This window comes from Apteryx rowi, unplaced genomic scaffold (genome assembly GCF_003343035.1).
Source record: "Apteryx rowi isolate R43461 unplaced genomic scaffold, aptRow1 scaffold_263, whole genome shotgun sequence".
NCBI classification, from domain to species: Eukaryota; Metazoa; Chordata; class Aves; order Apterygiformes; family Apterygidae; genus Apteryx; species Apteryx rowi.
In genome coordinates, this window is record NW_020449008.1 from 488,080 (window position 1) to 506,566 (window position 18,487).

The 18,487-nt window shown below is 39.2% G+C and overlaps 1 protein-coding gene across 1 annotated transcript in view; it reads right to left on the bottom strand.

Moving 5' to 3' along the window:
* SCUBE1 (signal peptide, CUB domain and EGF like domain containing 1) overlaps positions 1-18,487 on the bottom strand; it is a 219,319-nt gene that overhangs the window by 150,924 nt on the left and 49,908 nt on the right. The window contains exon 4 of the mRNA XM_026067845.1: positions 17,012-17,146. Within this exon, the coding sequence (XP_025923630.1) occupies positions 17,012-17,146 (135 nt within the window). The remainder of the gene's footprint in view (positions 1-17,011; positions 17,147-18,487) is intronic.

The window sequence follows — 18,487 nt, forward strand, 5'->3', positions numbered from 1 at the left end:
CTCATTCTCTGAACCTAATCTATTAACATCTCCCTCCAGGGTCAGAAAGAAAGGAGCTCCCAGTCCTCCCTCTCTGTGTCAGTTTTCTTGTTAACTCCCTTAACATAATGTTTGCCAACAGCTATGCAGACCACTGCTGCATTGCCAGCCTGGCCTTCTTCCATCATAACATCCCTTCCAAGTAACTACTCTAGTTTCCCTCTCCTTATCTACAGAGTAGCTCCCACTTGTAACTTTGCCTTTTCCACAAACCCTCTTTTCTTATTTCTCTCTGTGATGGAGCTTGGACAGGGAATGAGTTCATTCACTGTTCACTCGTTGTCCCTGGTTGCTTGTACTCATGTCAACTCTATATAACATAAAACTTAAAGCCTTTGCCTCCACCCGTCTCTATCCCCTCAAGCTTGCTGAGTTCCAGTTGCTCTTCAGAGACATGGGGAAGGAAAAACAATCCCTAGCTCCTCCTTTTGCTCACTTGATTCTAGTGTTCATCACTACTGCGAGTATTACAGCTTGCTTGCAGTAATACCTGGGGCATGCTGTATGCACACCCCATACAGTCCTTGCCTTTAAGCACCGGCATTTAGAGAAAAATAAAGCAGACAGTTCAAGCCTCATGACTTCTGCCCATATCCGATGTTTTCATGATTTAGCACTATTTTACTTTTCTAAACTTAACTACAGTGCATTTTTCTCTCCTGACTTTTCTGACTACATGTTCTCTCCTATAATCAATTTTTTACTTTTCACTTTTAAGATTCTTGACTGGTTTTCTGATGATCACTATCCTTCAGTTTACTCCTGCATCCAATCTATTGACATGGGACTTTCTCAGTGAAGCTGCTGGCCTGGGAAAGGGAAATTCCTAGTTTGCTTCTCTGTTCTATAGGATGCAAAATAGTCTGGTATGAAAGAATCCCCTGGGTCAGGCAGAGCAAAATTCTTATACCTGCCAGTGCCGAAATCCTACCAACTACCATATGACCTCAGATGGATAAATGCCATACGAAAGCGCTCTTTTTGAAATTCCACTGTCAAGAAAATTCTTATGATTTGATTTTAGTACAGAACAAAGCAAGAATTTTAAAACCTTGAAAATTAACAAATAGTGAGACTGATCCTTCTACTTAATTGTAGTTCTCTGAGGAAAGGAATATAATGTTATACGGTCTGGTACCCATTCTTAAATGGGCCAACTAGTGCAGGAAAACACATCACCAAACTCAAGTGAGAGATTTCTGGGTGGACGTAGGGTGGTATTTTGAAGCAATGCCCAGGAAAGAGCCTAAATTAATGCTTCAGTAAAGATGGACCTTAAATCATCACTGAGCCATTTGCCCAGGCTAGGACAATTTTAGAGATGATAAATGCCTTCGAGGTAGGACACCAAAACAGACAAAAACATTCATGTCTCCTGACCACAAAAATCCAACAGGAGTAATCACCCTACTGCATTTCAAGTTATTTACAATTTCTACAGGATTTTGAATTTTTTCCCTTCTACAGCTGAGTATGGTGGGGTTATATACAATTAAGCAGCTACTGCATTTACTCTTAAGAAATTACTTCATTTCAGTGGAGAAGGTGATTCCCACATATAGGTTACATTGGACAGGCTTTCTAGTTCTGAAGTCTGTTGACTATTCCCAAAGTGTCCTCAAAATGTAAGAAAAGCAAGCCTAGTAATAGAAAACTTAAATTCTCTATATAAAACCTAAACTTCCACTGGAAAACATTTAGGAGTTTTGCAATTGGATCATTGCAAACCAGCAGGGCAGAAGAATACATAGCCTTATCCAAACAGCTGCTGAGCAGCTGCAAGTCCAGTTGAAGTCAGTGTAAGAGGAGGTTACTTGGCATTTCCTAGGATCACATCTGTAAAGTATCCTGGGATTCTTCAGGATGAAAGGTGCCCTACTAAAAAATAGAAGCAACACCATGAGAAAACAATAGGTAAACTGACTTAAAATTACCTTTGCTCTACTAGTCCACATAGAAATTCCAAGATAATGCAACCGAGGATGGGTCAAAACAGCATATCACAGGAGGGGAAAAAGCCTAGCAGGCCATGCAATAATGTCAATATGCAAGACAGTGCACTCAGCAGCACTGCTTTCTGCAAGGTGCTACCCTCTCTATTGGGGCATGACCTTGGTTTGAGAAAGCCACCATATTTAAATACCAAATATTAATCAAGATTAAAAATGCAAACCAGGACCAGACGTAGCTATTACACAAATACAGGGGAGACTGATAGCACATGCCATGCCAAGCAACACTAATGGAATATGGGAGATACTCAGCTCTCCTGGTCAATTTACTACTAAAGGAGAAGTATCAATACAGAAGACCAAAAATAATACGTCATGCACAAATATGTGTCTTCCCAATTTAAACCCCACTATCAACATTTTGTCCAAAGGGGAAATTTGCCAAAGAGATACACATCTATTGTCCTACGTTACAGGCTGGAAGCAGAGAATTAGATGAAAACTTTCAGAGAAGCCCGTCAGCCTGCACTGAATATCTGTTGTCACTATGACTCTAGTTTTTTGGTAGCTAAATTCTGTTTCTAACACCATCTGGGGCACACCATGAGGAAAATACATTCATACATTGCCACTTTCACAGCAGGGAGGAAAGTATGGCAGCAATGGCTACCGCGTACACTTTTGTTTTAGGGAGTGGGGGTTGCATGGGGAGGAAAGAGGAAGAAAATTTATCAGAAGGCTTTTTCAAGGGGGTGCTGCAGAAATTCTAACTATTGAAAAGACATTTTTCCTCACAATTTTGTATATAAAGAAAACAGGCTGCTGGTCATCCTATATCCTATACAAATACTGGAAATACAAACTGTCTGGAAAGAAGAAATAGAACGCTATACCCTGGTATGTGCGCTAATTCATTAACTGTTCTGTGGCTCCAATCCAGCAAAACACTTAAGCACATGAATAGTCCCATCAACAAAGGCCTGAAAGCCTGACCATACATTAAAGTAAAATGCAGTGTAGGCACAAGCCTCTCCCCTGCTTTCAAAGAAACCTACAAAACCCAGAGAACAAAACCACTGCTGCCTCCCTTGGGTATACCAGGCAAGGAGTGGGGTCACAGCAGCCACATTCAAGGACAGCTTAGGAAAATGTATTTACAAAATGCATGTGTATTTGTATATACAAAGTTTAAATACAYGTGCATTAGTGGTATTACATATTTTTTTCTAAGCATTGTAAGAGTCCAACATATCTCCAATATGTAAGGGCCATTTATTTCAGAAAAACTTTTGAACTTTTTATTGTTGTCGCTTTTATGGGAAGATAGGTTGCCGCTCTGTGAAGATGGAATATGTAGCTCTTGTTTTCCCTGAGTTTTCCTCAGAGAAGGAAGCTGAATAAAATGTCAGCCCGAGACACTCAGGAATCCTAGCTTACACAAATCAAATGTCAGGGTTCAAGCCAGTGTGATGATAACATTTGGTGGGGGCATAAGGGAGAGAGAGATGAGTGATTCACAGTCTGGAAGGCTACGTTACAAGGTCTGGGTCAGGGGAAAAGTGAGAGGTGCTGGAGAAAGATGGGTGTAAAATGGAGATAATGAATATACTGTCATTTGATAAAAGTTACCTGTTATCAAGATTTGCTCAGACAATGCCACCATTAATGCATTCAAAAAACATTTTATGGTGACCTCAGATATCCAGATCTTTTATTATCTGAGCAATCAAATTACTCAGAGGACTACTTTAGAGAATAGTTATAATTTCTCCTTTTACTACTATCAGTATTTACCTTCACCAAAATAATCTTGCTTCTCCCTCCATATGCTACAACCAGCACCAAACACACACAGTGGGCATGCAGGCAAACGCATTTTCCACAAACCAGCAAATTTGATCCCATTCCTGCCACAGAACGTTAATTTTTTTCTGGGACACTCAGCATCAGATTTCATGTGGAGGCACCTGAAATAGCAAGCCTATAGTATTAGCCATTTAAGACCAAATGCTATTACCAACACAATGAGTGGAACCCTAACCTACAAGCTGTACTTCAGAAAKGAATGAGACTTTATAGGGCAATAGTGGTGTGAGAGTGGAATAACCTGCTTCTCTCACAAATCTATATGCTTTGCTGGTACACTCGGGTAAGAAACATCCTGTGTGTATACATATCACTCCATTGCTCTCATATCATTGTTCTTTTTCAATGTATTGAGGCTTACTTGTCATTGCAGAATAGTTTCTTCACCTTAAAACCAGCAGGTTCTCTTCTATGCCAAAGTGACTATCTCAGCACCTGTTTATTGCTCTGGTGCAGTGCAAACCTACTTCTTACTACAATAACTATCATTAGTAGTGTTTGGGATTAGTAATTGCCCCGCACACATATTCTTAACTACTGAACTGCCTTTAATCTACTTATCACATACCGGTTTCCTTCTGGCACTTTTTATCCTCTTTCTCAAAGTTCTGTGTAGCTCCTAAAGACACTTTTGTCCTGCAGATTAGTGGAATGATTTGCAAAGATCTTGCACAGAAAGTGAAAAGTTTACAGTAGTGGTACAGTTATTCACAGCTTTCTTTACATATGCAATGCTGCAACACAAAAAATAATTGTAATTTGCATCACCTTCTGACTGGATCTCTGTTGTTAGCAGATGTTCACAGTCTCCTGACACCAGGTCAAATCCCACTGAAATGGCAGACAGTTTGTGAACTTCTGAATCAGTTTGATTGAACTTGTATCTCATCTCCACTTTAGAGAGAACAGTACAGCTCTGACTGGAGCAGTCTTTAGCTTTTACAGATTTCATGTTCTAACAAAGCTATATTATTTCATCCTAGTTTCCATTTATATACTTAACAACTGGCATTCTGCTCTCTAGAAAGAACGAAGAGGTGAAAGGATAGGATGAAAGAAGATGAAGATACATTGGCAGAGCTGCACATGGAAATAAGCATGACATCTGCTAGCAGCGTAACTGATCCATAGCAATCACTTACTTTAATGATCTCTCTCTAAGAAAACAAAAGTGAAGAAAATCCTTTGGAAGTTATGAGCCCTTTGCAAGAGGTCAACAAGACTTTGCGACAATAAATAGAGTGCAGTCAGTATTGCTGTGCAAGGGTGAACATGGAAAAAGAGAATTCTTGATAAGCAGATCTATTTGACTTATGTACTTTCAAGAAAAGCATCAGCTAGACACTGCATATGGATTTTTCTGTGAGCAATAGTTGTAACTGGTCAAGGTAAGGGGAAAAATGTGTTTTTTCTGATATCGGGTCTTATTGGAGAGTGGGGAAACTTTGTTACTGCCTTGTAAAAGATTGTGGAAGTCTGAGGGGAGAATAAATATGGAACAGGAAAAAAGGGATGTCATTCAACACAGCCACACTTCTGATAACAACATTGCTTTTGACATAGCACAACGGGTATAGCTCAGCCCAGAAGTATCCCCATAAAGTGAGTCACAATAAACATGAAAATAAAATGAGGTCTTTACAGGTGTTTTTATAGGAAATAAAAAAACCAAAACAACCTCATGGAAATATTTAACCAAGTAACACTTAAATAACCCTTCAGTACTTGAAGATATTTTTACATTCTGGATTTGAACACTTGATAGCTAATATCAGGAAGTGAATTTGATGGACAGTCAGAAGTGGTACCATTTACAGCTAGGGCTAGAAAGCCTCAGAGCTGGGTTAAAAAACATACCCACAGTTTGGACAATAGGAAAGTTTCTTTGGTCACCTTATGCCCCTCTTACATGAAACTCATGAGAACAACATGAAAAATACAAAGGGACTTTCTTGCTCCTACCAAGGCTCTATTTTGAAGTGATTTAACTTCTGAGACTTACTACTGGTGTTCTTTGATTTTATTGTTTTTGTTGTATTTTTACTCCACTGTGGGGCTGCATGGAGCATTTCAGTGAGTTCCTGACAGTTAATCCTCTGGATTAATTCAGAGTTCATTAAGCAGATAAGTGGCCAGCTTCTCTGAGAGCGAGCTCAGGAATGACAGCTCACTATCTCCTTGTGTGAGTTCTCAGAAGATTCCACAGCACAAGGTATTTTCAACTAATGCCAGCTGAAGACAAATGGTAACTTAGCCAAATGCCAAAAAGTCATGCTGACATCTCCATACAAAGCCTTTTCAAAATAAATGTTCAGGTAAACATACTATTCAAAATTCAAGACACAGACATAGATCAGGCCAGGAAAGTATTGCTCACCAAATTGTGGTTTAAAACAGGCAATTATAGGATTTTTTTTAATGATATATTTTTCCGACCCCAATTAGAGTGGAGTAGTTAAATGTCCATTAGGGAAGCCGTTGGGCCAAATTATAGCTCTTCCTGGGAAGTTTAGAAGGAGTTCTGAAAGCATTTTGTCTGGGGAAGCAAGGAGCAGAAACTTGTACTGCAGAAGAGCATGTGGGGAAACATACAGCTGTCCCTAAGGGCAGGGTTAGCCAGTCTCACCTCAAGGACAGCTTGAATGCTGCCCTTTGGCAGAACTCACAGGAGTTTTTTGTTTTTCCTTGACCTTTTTCTGGAAAGCTCCTCCAACCCAGAAACATTTCAGCTGAGAAAAGAAACAGGTGATTCAGAAATGCTACTGGGAATATGCTCCTTCACCCAACAGATCAGGCTTCATGCTTGTCTTGTTTCTCATATTATGTGTCCAATCTTCCCTCTTGATTAGGGTGCATTACAACAGATGAAATCTAGCTGTCTGGCCTATGGAGGCAGACAAGGCTGTTTAACCACAACTACTGCAGTGCCAAGGGCAGCAACTCAAAGTCTCAATGTTTCAGAATTTTGATGTTTGTTTGTTTGTTTCTATGAATAATAATGCTAACAAATATTTATTGTTGTTGTTGTTGTTATTACAGGAAAAACAGCTACTTCAGAGAACAAAATTTGGTTTAGTGGAAAACCACATTTTTTTCAAAAATAATTTTGACATTTGCCTAACCTGTCCAGGCAGTTGTATTACACCTCACTTTTCAGAGCCTACAAATTCCCAAGATAAATTTGGCTGCCTTCCCAGTATGAGGGCACTGTGCAGAGAGCCATCAGACACCCTGAATTTCAGTACGAAGTGAAGTTGCTCAGCACCATTAGAAATTGTTCAATTTAGAGGACTGAGCCAACAGAAAACAAACAGGTGAACTTTGTATGGGGAGGAAAGGAGTGAGAGGACAGGATTTGCAAAATGCACTGTTATCCACCCAGCTGCCTGTGCTACACTTTGATCTTAAACATGTACATGCAATTCATCATCAATCACTGACTGTAAAGTGCACCAGGGATGAAAGAAGAGAATTAAACAACAGACCAAAAGAATTGGGCTTAGGATATCTGCATTGTGTTCCTACTAGGAGCATACAAAAAAACATACTCAGTTTTACAAAACAAATTTGGTGAAATCAACATAATATCAATTAAACTACACACTCTGTCAAACGGTTCCTTCACAGCTTTTCTGGAAAGCTCTAATTCTTAAGATTTTTACAGAATTCCGTGTAACTTTAGGCAAGTTAGTTAACTTTCCTGTCTCTCGTATCCATAACTTACAGCACATGGCATAATAGCCCCTATTTCAGAGGGAGTTTAGGATGCTGAGGTTGTTTTTGCAGACTCCTTCGACAACCTCTGATTAATTAGCAATTAGAGAGGCAAATTACTAGCAGTTCACTTCTGAAACAGACAGAAACTACATCATCCTTAACGAGAAATGCAGGTCATAAGAACCATTCACATTGCTACTTCCCTCACTTGGTGCTTCTAACATTCCAAACAAATGTCAGTTTAAATAACCAACTCTCCTTACACAAAATACTGAAATGCCAACACTCATCATGTGAATTTCTGACAAAAATTAGTGTTTGAGTACGGAGGCTCTTAGTCGTGGCTTGTCTAGGACTTTGCAGTTTGATATGGATTGAAGATAGCAGGTATTACATTATCCTCAGACCATGTTACCTGTAGGGAGAAAACCTGCCAACTCTGGTAAATCACCAACATAACACTGTTAACAGCACACTGTACTGGATAATATTGGGTTACATTACATGTGCTATGATTTAATCAGCTATAAACACAGAGGAGAACTTTTAAAGGAGGCACTCCATACTCAAGAGAGGCAAAAGTGCTGTTGCTCTTACTCAAAGGTGAATGCTTTATGTTGGGATGATAGAAGAAATGTATTTCCTGCTTCTTAGTATTGGTAAGTCAGGCAGAGCCTTTTRAAAGTGTTCAGTCATACTATGTGTTATGCAGAAAAATCAGACAAACAGATTCACTGCAGAGGTTCAAAGTTTTTATCAATGGGAACACAGTTCAGAGAACAATTAACTTTGACTTTGCCCAGAACTCTAACATTACATGATGCTCCTCTCCCCATTATACTTAACCCCTGTGCTTCTGCATTTCTTGACTCTCAGGAGAAGCACAAGAGTTGAACTCTCACAAGGATATCATCTTGATCACTTGCGCATGATTAGCAGATTAGTTTTGCAATCTCAGCACATGACCCACTCCACTGAGAGAGAATAACATCAGTTTTCAAGGACATGGATGTGGTACAGGTAGTTTGATTACACTGTGGTTTTGGTAGGAAAGGAATTAGCTAAGTGGAAAGAAAACTGAGAAGAGAGAGGGGATACTGAAAAGAAATGGCATTACTAAGCCAGGGAATTAATGAGACAGAGCAGAGGTATAGATTTTACCTTGGGCTGACTGTTCCATGCTCTTCTTCTGTTCTTCAATCTCTTCTCCTACTCTTCACTTCATTCCCATCTGGTTGGCTGTCCCTCTCTTTCTCTTACTTTCCATTTAGCTGATATACTCTTACCTCCCTGCTTTCTTCCTTTGCGCCCCCTCTTAAAAATACAGCATGGCACTACCACAAGGTTTCTGCCATGAAAGCATTCACTGTGACTATGTGTTTTGTGCTGTTCTCTGCCCTGTGTTTGCCTTGTCTACTCATACTGTAATTTTTCCAAGTTTGTACAAGCCCTAGCACAATCTGGTCTCATTCTTGACTGGTGCTCAAGTACTAAAAACCAAAATACGATCAAGAACAGTAACAACAACACTTTTCCTACCCAGATACTCTTCAGACGTAAAGCTCAGCAGAACATGCAAGTATTCTTAGGCTTGGAAAGTTACATTGCTATTAAATACAAACATCTTCCTTCTCATTTCCATTAACTCCTACCTTATATCATAATAGCCCAGAGCAACCTCAAAAATAATTACATGGAATTTAATAATTAATGGAATTCATTAAATGCATAGTATGCATGCCATACACAGGAGGGTAAAGTTTATATGAACAGGCCTTTAGCATTTATATCTTGAATTCCTACTGGTTTACAGCCAAAAATACATTGTGGCATCAGCCTCTAAAGAGCTCCCTGCCGGATCACATCTCTGAGATTTGTCATGAATAGCAGAAAAGGAGAACAGTGTCTACAATATGGTCTGTGGCCAATTTCTCTGCACAGTGGAAAACAGAGGGAGACATACATTGAGAGGCCCATAGTGAATGCAGTAGGTATGAAAGACACCGAGTATCTTTCACACAAAATTCAGAGTTGGCCCTGAATTCATCATCATATCCCTGATGGCATTGGAGACACACAGCATGATACATATGATATATGATATACTTAAAACAGATTCCATTTGTTGTGTGCATGTGTGAATGCAAGTTTTTTCTACAACACGCTGGCTTAATATTCTTCCCAGATCTTTCTCACCTGATGTTTCAGTCAACTGGATGCTAGAGGCCTTTAAAAAACATGTCAGTTCTTTTATTTAGTATAATCCTGCTATATCCAGAGCAGACAGTATGAGCAGAATATTGGTTCACTTTCAGTGCTATTGAATGATTGAGTGTGAAAGCCCCCTTTGCATATTTTTCTCTCTTTAATTTTTTATTTGAATATACTACTTTCCAGTGTGTTTTCCCATTTGTGCRTATAGCTCTCCCATCTTGTCAGCACTGTTGATCAGTCAAGAGCTGAGCTACAGACTGTTCACTGCACTCTGTCATGCAGGTGTGGAGAGATTTTTGATCTGACTTACAAACTCCCTGCTCCCCCGGCAAGCTGGCTGCCTGTCACACTGCTGCAGGGTGTTTCAAACAGCTGCTCTTTCCAAGACTCACTTCTTGGTATCTACAGCATCATTATTTCTTGCACACTTCTTTTTCCCTTTTAGTTTCATCCCCTCCCTACCAAATGGCTCTAGTAATGGAGCCATGCAGAGACAACTACCATACCATTACACTATTTCAGCTTTTGGCTCAACAAGAAAACATGTGTATGTCCTACTTTATTATTTAGTCAGTCTTGCTCAAGTCTGCATCTGCTTTTACTACTGTTCAAGCGCTATACGCAAGTTACACACATGACTTCTTAATTACTTACCAGTTGATGTTTTCTAGTACATCTAAGACTATACTTTAAATTTTTATTTATTGTTATTTTTCTTTTCCTTTTTTTTTTAAGTTGTCTATTCTGATTATGGACCCTTGAATATTGGACTTTCTATAGGACAAATTCTGCAGAACATTCTTAGAATTCAATCACAGATTTTGGCAAAATCTGGCAATCTGCTATTTTTCCTGAATGTTATTGGATTTCTTTTTTCAGTTGCAATGAACTCACCACCATTGCATCGGGCTAACCCATCAGTTTGCTACCGCATTCAGCTGAAGCAAAGCAGGGCAGAGTATTGATTACTCAACAAAATTTGGTTTTGTTTCTGAATCAAACCTTAAACAAAGCCCCAGAACATTTTAAAGAGCAATATTTTGTCTTTCAGAAAGCAAGTGAATTCTAAAACTAAGGTAGAATATATGGAGGCCTCACATTTTCCTGAGTATAAGGATGAAAGGGCTCCAAATTGGTGCCTAGGAACTCCAGCAGGGGCCTGCAACCAACTCTACCTGGCTAAGTTTAACTCTGCAACTTGAGAATATACCATAGTTCTGTTTTGATTCCATATTCTACACCATTTCCTCACATCCTGGTTTCCATCTGGACTGAAGAACAGGACTTCAGGTGGTCTGTGGGGTGAATCTATCCTGCAGTTCAGACACAGTCACATAGGCTTTAGACAGTACTGTGAAGTTTATGCCTCAGTTTTCTTACCTATAAAAGGAAGATTGCAACCGCAAGTTTCAGATGCATTTAACAATTTTATAAGCCAAAATTGGCATGCCTTTTCCTCCAATTCTGTGATATCCTAAGCAGTCATCATTTAAGCTGGTATTTATTGAACACCTTAAATGCAAAATGCTATACATAATGATGCCCTACTGAAAAAAATGCTTTTGTGGTTACTTACTCTTATATCTGTCCTAAACTTTCACCTTATACTGTTTTTATGGTTACACAATTGCTGCTTCCCCTCACAGATGAACTTAAGCTGGATTTCACTTGCATTAATTTTACACCAGCGTAACTTTACTGACTCTACTAGTTTTAATCATAAATCACTGATACCTGGCAGTTGGGAGATAGGGCCTAACAAGGGTTATTTTTTACTTATATAAGGTGCTGTCACCTGTTGTCACAAAGTCCTTCCATTCCAGAGGACTTTGCACAGAGAAAGCAAATGTGATGTGCCCTTCACCAGGGAAGCTGGAACAAATAAGAATCCCTGAAACCAAAGGATAGCAATTTTTGTAGGTTATACACACTTTCAAAAGGTTACAAACACTTCTAACAGGGCACAATGAGATTTAAAAGGCTTTATTAAATCTTTTTACCTGAATACTTTCTGTATCCTATATTCTATGAAAGGTAATCAAATGAACTGTTTTTTTCAAATATATCATGGTAATGCATAAACAGATGCATTTCTACTACACTTTGGTCATACTGTGCACAGTTTTAGGAAAATGCTTCCAAGATCTCAGTATGTTTGGCCAGACAAAATTCATACTACCTGAAAGCATATTTATTATTTCCTTAAAATTTACTTTATATATATTTCTCTACTTTACAATCATATTAGGATTCCAATTTAAAAAGACAAATAGGACAATCCTATTCCAGTGAACRGGATGCCTGTACTCAGGATAACTATGGCAAAGCATATTCAAACAATGGAGTAATTTAACTGGTTACAGCACTGTGAAAGAGCTTTCAGAGTTCAGACAAGAAACCCTGTACTTTGTAAAGTTTAAAACCATGCTAGCAACACTTAATTATTCAAAGTCATCCTTCCACATTAATTTAAATATGAATACGCTGTTGTGCTTCCATAGAATAAGCACCTCTGTTCTTTAAAATGCTTTGCAGAAAATACTGAGTCACAATAACCTTCTTGCCCAGAGTCACACAAAGCATCGGCACCAGAAGTGGGAATAAAGTCCACAGTCCCAACCTGCAGACCTCTCCTACCCTGGCTGGGAATCATTTTTCTTTCCTAGGAGTCCTAGCATTATTCTGCCATTAAAAAATCCCATTGGATTACAAAAAGAGGTGAAAAATAAAAGTAAATCATGGAAAGTAGGAAAGTAAAAAACTGAACAAAGGCAGTTTTATAGTCCTCAGAACAAGAAGGAACTCAGTAGTTCGATGTCAGCTCACCAGAGGACTCCAGTGCTACTACTGCACAATTAACAAGGATTTAAGCATATAATCAAGTTTAACAGATTACTATGTATCAGCAGAAGCATGGTAACTCTTTTCATAAACACATTTAGCCCATGGCAAATGCAAGACAATTTGACTTAACATCTCTCTTCCTCAAGGACTAAACTGTTGCACTTACAGTGTAGAAAGAGACAAGCAATTTTTGAAGCTCAGTCATAGCACGATAATTTGATAAATTGTGGTAACTTGATTTTGTGTGTAGGAACTCCCAACTTTGCAAAGCATAAGTCTAATGGTATAAGGGTAAGTGAAAAAGCAATTCCTTGTGAAATGGCTTTTAACAGGCTTGAAAATGATGGTGACAACCGTGTAAAAAGCTTTTCCGCTGTTTGACCAGACCATCATAATTTCCAGACTTCTATAGCCCAGTACTTCTCCACCTCTTCTTGTCTCCACTTAAAATTACCACTCCTAATTGCACCTGCCTTTTTCATTTACTTGGCACTAGTAGTATAAATAAAATATTGTTATTGAATTATTAGCAGATCTAAAATCATTAGTACAACTGTGTTTTTGGGAGACATTCAAGGGGTGGAATTTAAAATAGCAGATGTCTTCCTAGTCACAGAACTCCTAAAGTATCAGGCTTGTAAGCAAACCTCCTTTGTGCCATAGGAGACTTGTTCTCTGGGTGTGGGACAGTAATGGCCTTCTCTACCGCTTAAGCTGGGAATTTTGGTTGGAGAGGCAGTTTGTAGCCAGGGCTCCTGAACACCATACCTTTAATGTAATGCAGTGAGGCATCCTGTATCCTTAAAATGAAGTCAGAACTCCAGATCATTTTGAACTTCAGCAGAGTTACAGGCATATAGCTAAACTCTGTCCAGCTTGATGCTTTTAGGCCCAATTCAGATTTTTAACCAACTTTGATATCACTGGGACATTAAGGATTGTCTCAGAGTCTTTGCTGAACTGGGGCTTTTCACTTATTACCAAATTGAGGGAAGACATGCTGAAACCCACTCACCTGACTCAGTCACAGCTGTAGTGTATGATACTAATCTCCATGTTTATTAAACACATGCTCCCTCTGGAGCTGGAGATGTTACAGTAACAGATTTTTAAATCTTTTTAAGTCATGAGGAAATACAAATGTGTCTCCAGTATAATTCACAGTGCTCACACCTACTATTGCAATTAAGATGTACTAAGACAAACAACTGCCAAATTTTCCATATCTTTTACCATCCATTTTTCGTCCCTTTCTCTCTCTCTGTTGTTGCTGTCATTACTGTGAGCAAACCAGTATAGACAAAAATAAATGAGGTAAGTTGTACTGGGCATAGCCTCTTCCCAAAAGATACTCAAAGTTATATGAAATCAGCTGGCCAATAATGAAGAAAATGAAAGAAAGCAAATGTTGGGAAACTAGGGTTTGCACTGACTAATGTCAGCCTGGCCTCCCATCGGTATAAAATTCATTGCTTCTCTGTAGATCATTGATCCTTTTTGTCCACAGGAAATAATGAGAACACTTCTAGATGGCAAGCAAACATGACATTTGAGACACAAGGATGATGTTAAAAGCTCCTGTCATGAACTCCAGAGTGGCTTTTAACCACAGCTTGTGGGTAGGAGTGTGATGATACACTATCTACCCCTGAAACACTGAGACCAACACAGTGCATCTCTGGTAGCTGTAGAAGTGCACATAGCAGCCGACAATCTGAAGGAGGATGCCTCCTGTCAGGAAATACATTTCCCTTGGCTGGTTAGTCAGCAAAAAGAGACATATTCCTTCCTCCACTTACACCCCCGCCTCCCATGAGTATCTAATGCCATTTTTCAGACCTTGAAACTACCATATCGCTTGAACATGCTGATGAGGTCAAAGCACATGAGCAGCACCAGCCTCACTGAGGGCTGAGGCAGGCATGCTGAGTCTGCAGGTGGGGCATTGCCAAGGCTTTGCTACTGGTTCTTCTACTCTGGACTCATTCCACCTCCAAACGCAACCTAAGCACCTTGCATTGAAAACAGGAAAGAAAAGGTGGTAGGGAACTGCATGAAGAACCTTGTGGTAGATTATTTTAGACTAGCTGAGTCCTTGAAAAGACTTTTAGGTGATGTCAAGGACATGGAGATCATGCGATTGCATATGCATTTTTTAGAGATAAAAATGTAATCCCACTGCAATTAATGGATCTTATTATGCTCAAAGTCAACAAGCTTGTTAAAACGCATTGTCAGATCAGAGCCTTTGTATTTGGATTGCAATGCTGGATGTATGTTATGCCTTTGCCTACTTCACCCTTGTTTACCAACAGAGGTATAGACACAATCTAGCACTAGGCATAATTTTGGCTAGCTGCTTTGATGAAAGCATTTCTGTATTTTTGCATTCCAATAGTTTCTGTAGAGGCACTTAAAAGTGAGACAGACGAAAGTGAGTAAACAGGGATATTTAAAAAGGCACTTACTCTCTCAGCATGCATGTTTACTATTTGCAGCTCAGTCACCTTTGACAACTAAAATAGATCATTCATCTCATTTCCTTCTTCCACATACCCACCCAATGTATTTAAGTGTAGGATCATGACACAACAGTGTAATGGTTACTCATATTGTAAACTGGCACTTTATTTTTGAAAAGTTGCAAAGCATTTGTTCATAATACACTTTGCAACTGCCTCCAAGCTATTTGGTTTTTTTTCAGACCTTAAATGATTTGATGATGTTGCTTTAATTAAATGACCATGTCTTATTTGTCATTTTCTTTATAAACAAGTTAACACAAATATATTTATCCCATGCATTTTTATTATGTGGATGCAGCAGTCAACCTTCAAATCCATCCTCCCAGTCCTTCCTGCAAAGTAGGAATCCTCTTTGCCATAAAAACTCACCATCTCCCTCAATAAATCTGTTCCTTACAAAAAAATTTTGCCTTTAGAGTCTCATCTTTCATTTATTTCATTAGTTTCCATCTTGGATAACTAAATTCTCTTTTATTACAGCTGGGAATTTTTATAATGTGCAAATTGAAATAATGATTGTATCGCAGTGCTCTGCAAGTGGTTTTCATTAAGCCTCCAGCTACTATTCCTTGCTCTGTTGGATACCTTTGTGTCAGGGTTACTTTACACTGGACAGAAATTTGAACAACTTATGTTGAAAAGAATGACTAAAAACCTATTAGATAACAACCTTTAAAATACACTGGTTGATCGAGCTTAATTGCATGTTCTTGTCAAAACCAAAAAGCCTCAGTTGCTTAAAACTTAACAATCATTCTAAAAAGTGGAACTGTGAATATATTCTATAGTTTCACATTTCTAAGAATCAAAATTACTAATTGTCTTTAAAATTCTGTGTAAACAGGCACATGATGCCAGAAATACATTTACATTTCTGAGAAGCTCAGGTGGTTTTGTTTTCCTGTCAACAGAGTGACTAAATTCATACTCTGTGTTCAGGTAGGATTTTCTGGTTAATTTTAGTGACTCACAATAATTCAGAACTATTGCGTGGCCTGTGGAAATTTACAGCATGCTTATATTGTTGATCACCAGACTCATCTTGCTACTTTGCCATTTTCTGTTGCCTATTGGTAAATGAGTTTGCTAGCATATATTCCCATTGCTGCCAGGGTCACCAGAAGTCTGAATGAACACATAAAGAGCCCACTTAATTGCAAAGATTTATAGCTATGCTGTTTTCTTTTCCCTCTTTCCACTCAAACTTGTCTTCCACGCCTGACATATATAGAAAAAGGAGAGCAGCTTATTCCACTCAAAATCAGCAGCAGACTAGGATCACAGTTCTGCGGGGATTCCTTATTTCTACTGCTAGTGCATAGGCAACAGAAAAGCAGTTTTCTAATTCACCCTAGACAGGGTACTGAATCAAAGAAAAATGACGTGTCAATATAATATCAGCCATCATCAATCTGCAATGAAGCAGTGAGCTATATGACTGGCAAAAGAAGATAATCTGTATAACTTCCAGAAGAAAGCTGCTCATTTTGATTTAAGCTTTGATATCATGCTCTCGAGGGTGGAAGACAAGAGACCTTTTAAGCAATAAACAGACAAGAGATGTTTCTGTGTTTTGGAAAGTCAGAAGTACAAAGTTGCTGCTTGAAAATCTCTTCTCTGCCTGTCCCAAAAGCCTGCTGTTTGAACTCTGTATATTCCTATGTCATATTAACACCTTTGTCTTATTTATTGCTGTGCTACAAGTTTGCCTGGCAGAGGAATCAATCAGTTCCAACTAACAAATACAATGATTTTCAGAGCTCTGTGGGATAAAAGAAAAACTAAGAACCGTTTCTGCATTTCTTATTGAACACAGTCATTCTCAAAAGCACACGTCACACATTGAAAACTTACCAATAGAGCGATGAATGCAGGTATGCTGGTTATCACTCAGGAAAAAGCCCTCTTTGCACTGACATTCATAGCTGCCCATTGTATTTACGCAAATCTGCTGGCACCCTCCATTGTTATCCTGACACTCGTCAACATCTACAAGAGAGAAGAAAAAAGAAGTACAAAGTAATATATAGATTCAGAACATATATTTAACAGAGCAGGGAATCCACCAAAAGGCACACTGTAAATTAAGCTAATAAGAACTACCCAGACCCCATCAGAGTTAATCCAAATTAATCCATCTAATTCCTTTTCCTGCATCCTGGGTTTAGAGTTAACATTAAAAGACCAGTGGGGAGGGGAGTGCAGTTAAGTCTCCATGCACTCTGAGCTGCAAATTGATTTCCAATGCACAATGAATGTTAACGTCCTAAAAGGGCTGTGACCCCATCTGCCAAGTGCAGTGTTGCGCTCTGTCATTCCCACTCTACTTGGAAAGACATACTTCAGGCCTACAGTAATTTCTAGCAGGGGTAGCAGGCAAACACAAAGGGCATTACTGGGTGAAAAGAGTCTTTATAGAGTTCTGGTCTTGAACAGAACAGCATGTTTCAATTACTGGAGTCATAACCCCCTACTTTGTCAGTTTGTTTAATGTTGTTTAATGAAAGGAAGGCTTCTTAAATCTAAATGTTCCATGTCTGTATTGTCATTTTAATAGGCAAATATATAAAACCACAAAGGCAGCATTAGCTACTGGCTGTTCTGAGGGTCCCTGCCCACCCCCTTCACCTCTCTTTGGCATTAAAAATTTTATGCTGTGATGTTTAAAAGAGACACGTTTCAGCACTGTGAGAGCACTGCCACTAAAAGATATCTGACCCACAATCAACCTTGCAGCTCTCTGTTTTGCTCATAAAAGGTATATCCATTCTCTGTTTCCTCTTTGGATAAGAGCAACTTGCCACCTGAGAAATCCATATTTTGCTCCTTTATGGAGACCCTGCAACCAGTCAGCTATCTCACAGTATGTGCCAACATGTCAGCAAACAAGTTGGTGTGTTTTTTGCTTTCATTTTATTTTTGGGGGCAGAGGGCGGGGGGGGGGCACACTGGAGCCAAATGATCTGCAACATTCAAAATCTGAGAAGAGCTGGCATAGCTCCTGTAGGATTAATTCCACCAAGACTGGCCATGATACACTAAGGCAAAATGAAGCTTCTTGGGCCTAGACTCTTCCAGGGCAGTACAGGAGCTCTGAAGGGCTGGAGAAATTCAGCTGGTAACTTATGTGGGAATGCAGGCTGGTTCAGGCAGCTTGCTCAGCCAAGCCTTCTATCACTGTCTGTGCTGGTGTGCTGCTTGTGCTTCAGTGTAGATGACAGAAATCATAGCTCTTCTTGCACAGAGAAAAAGAGCTCTAGGGTAATTATAGCAGTGCCCAGGGAAACCAGGCAGTCTCCTCCTATCTGGAACTACATTAAAAGTGCATAG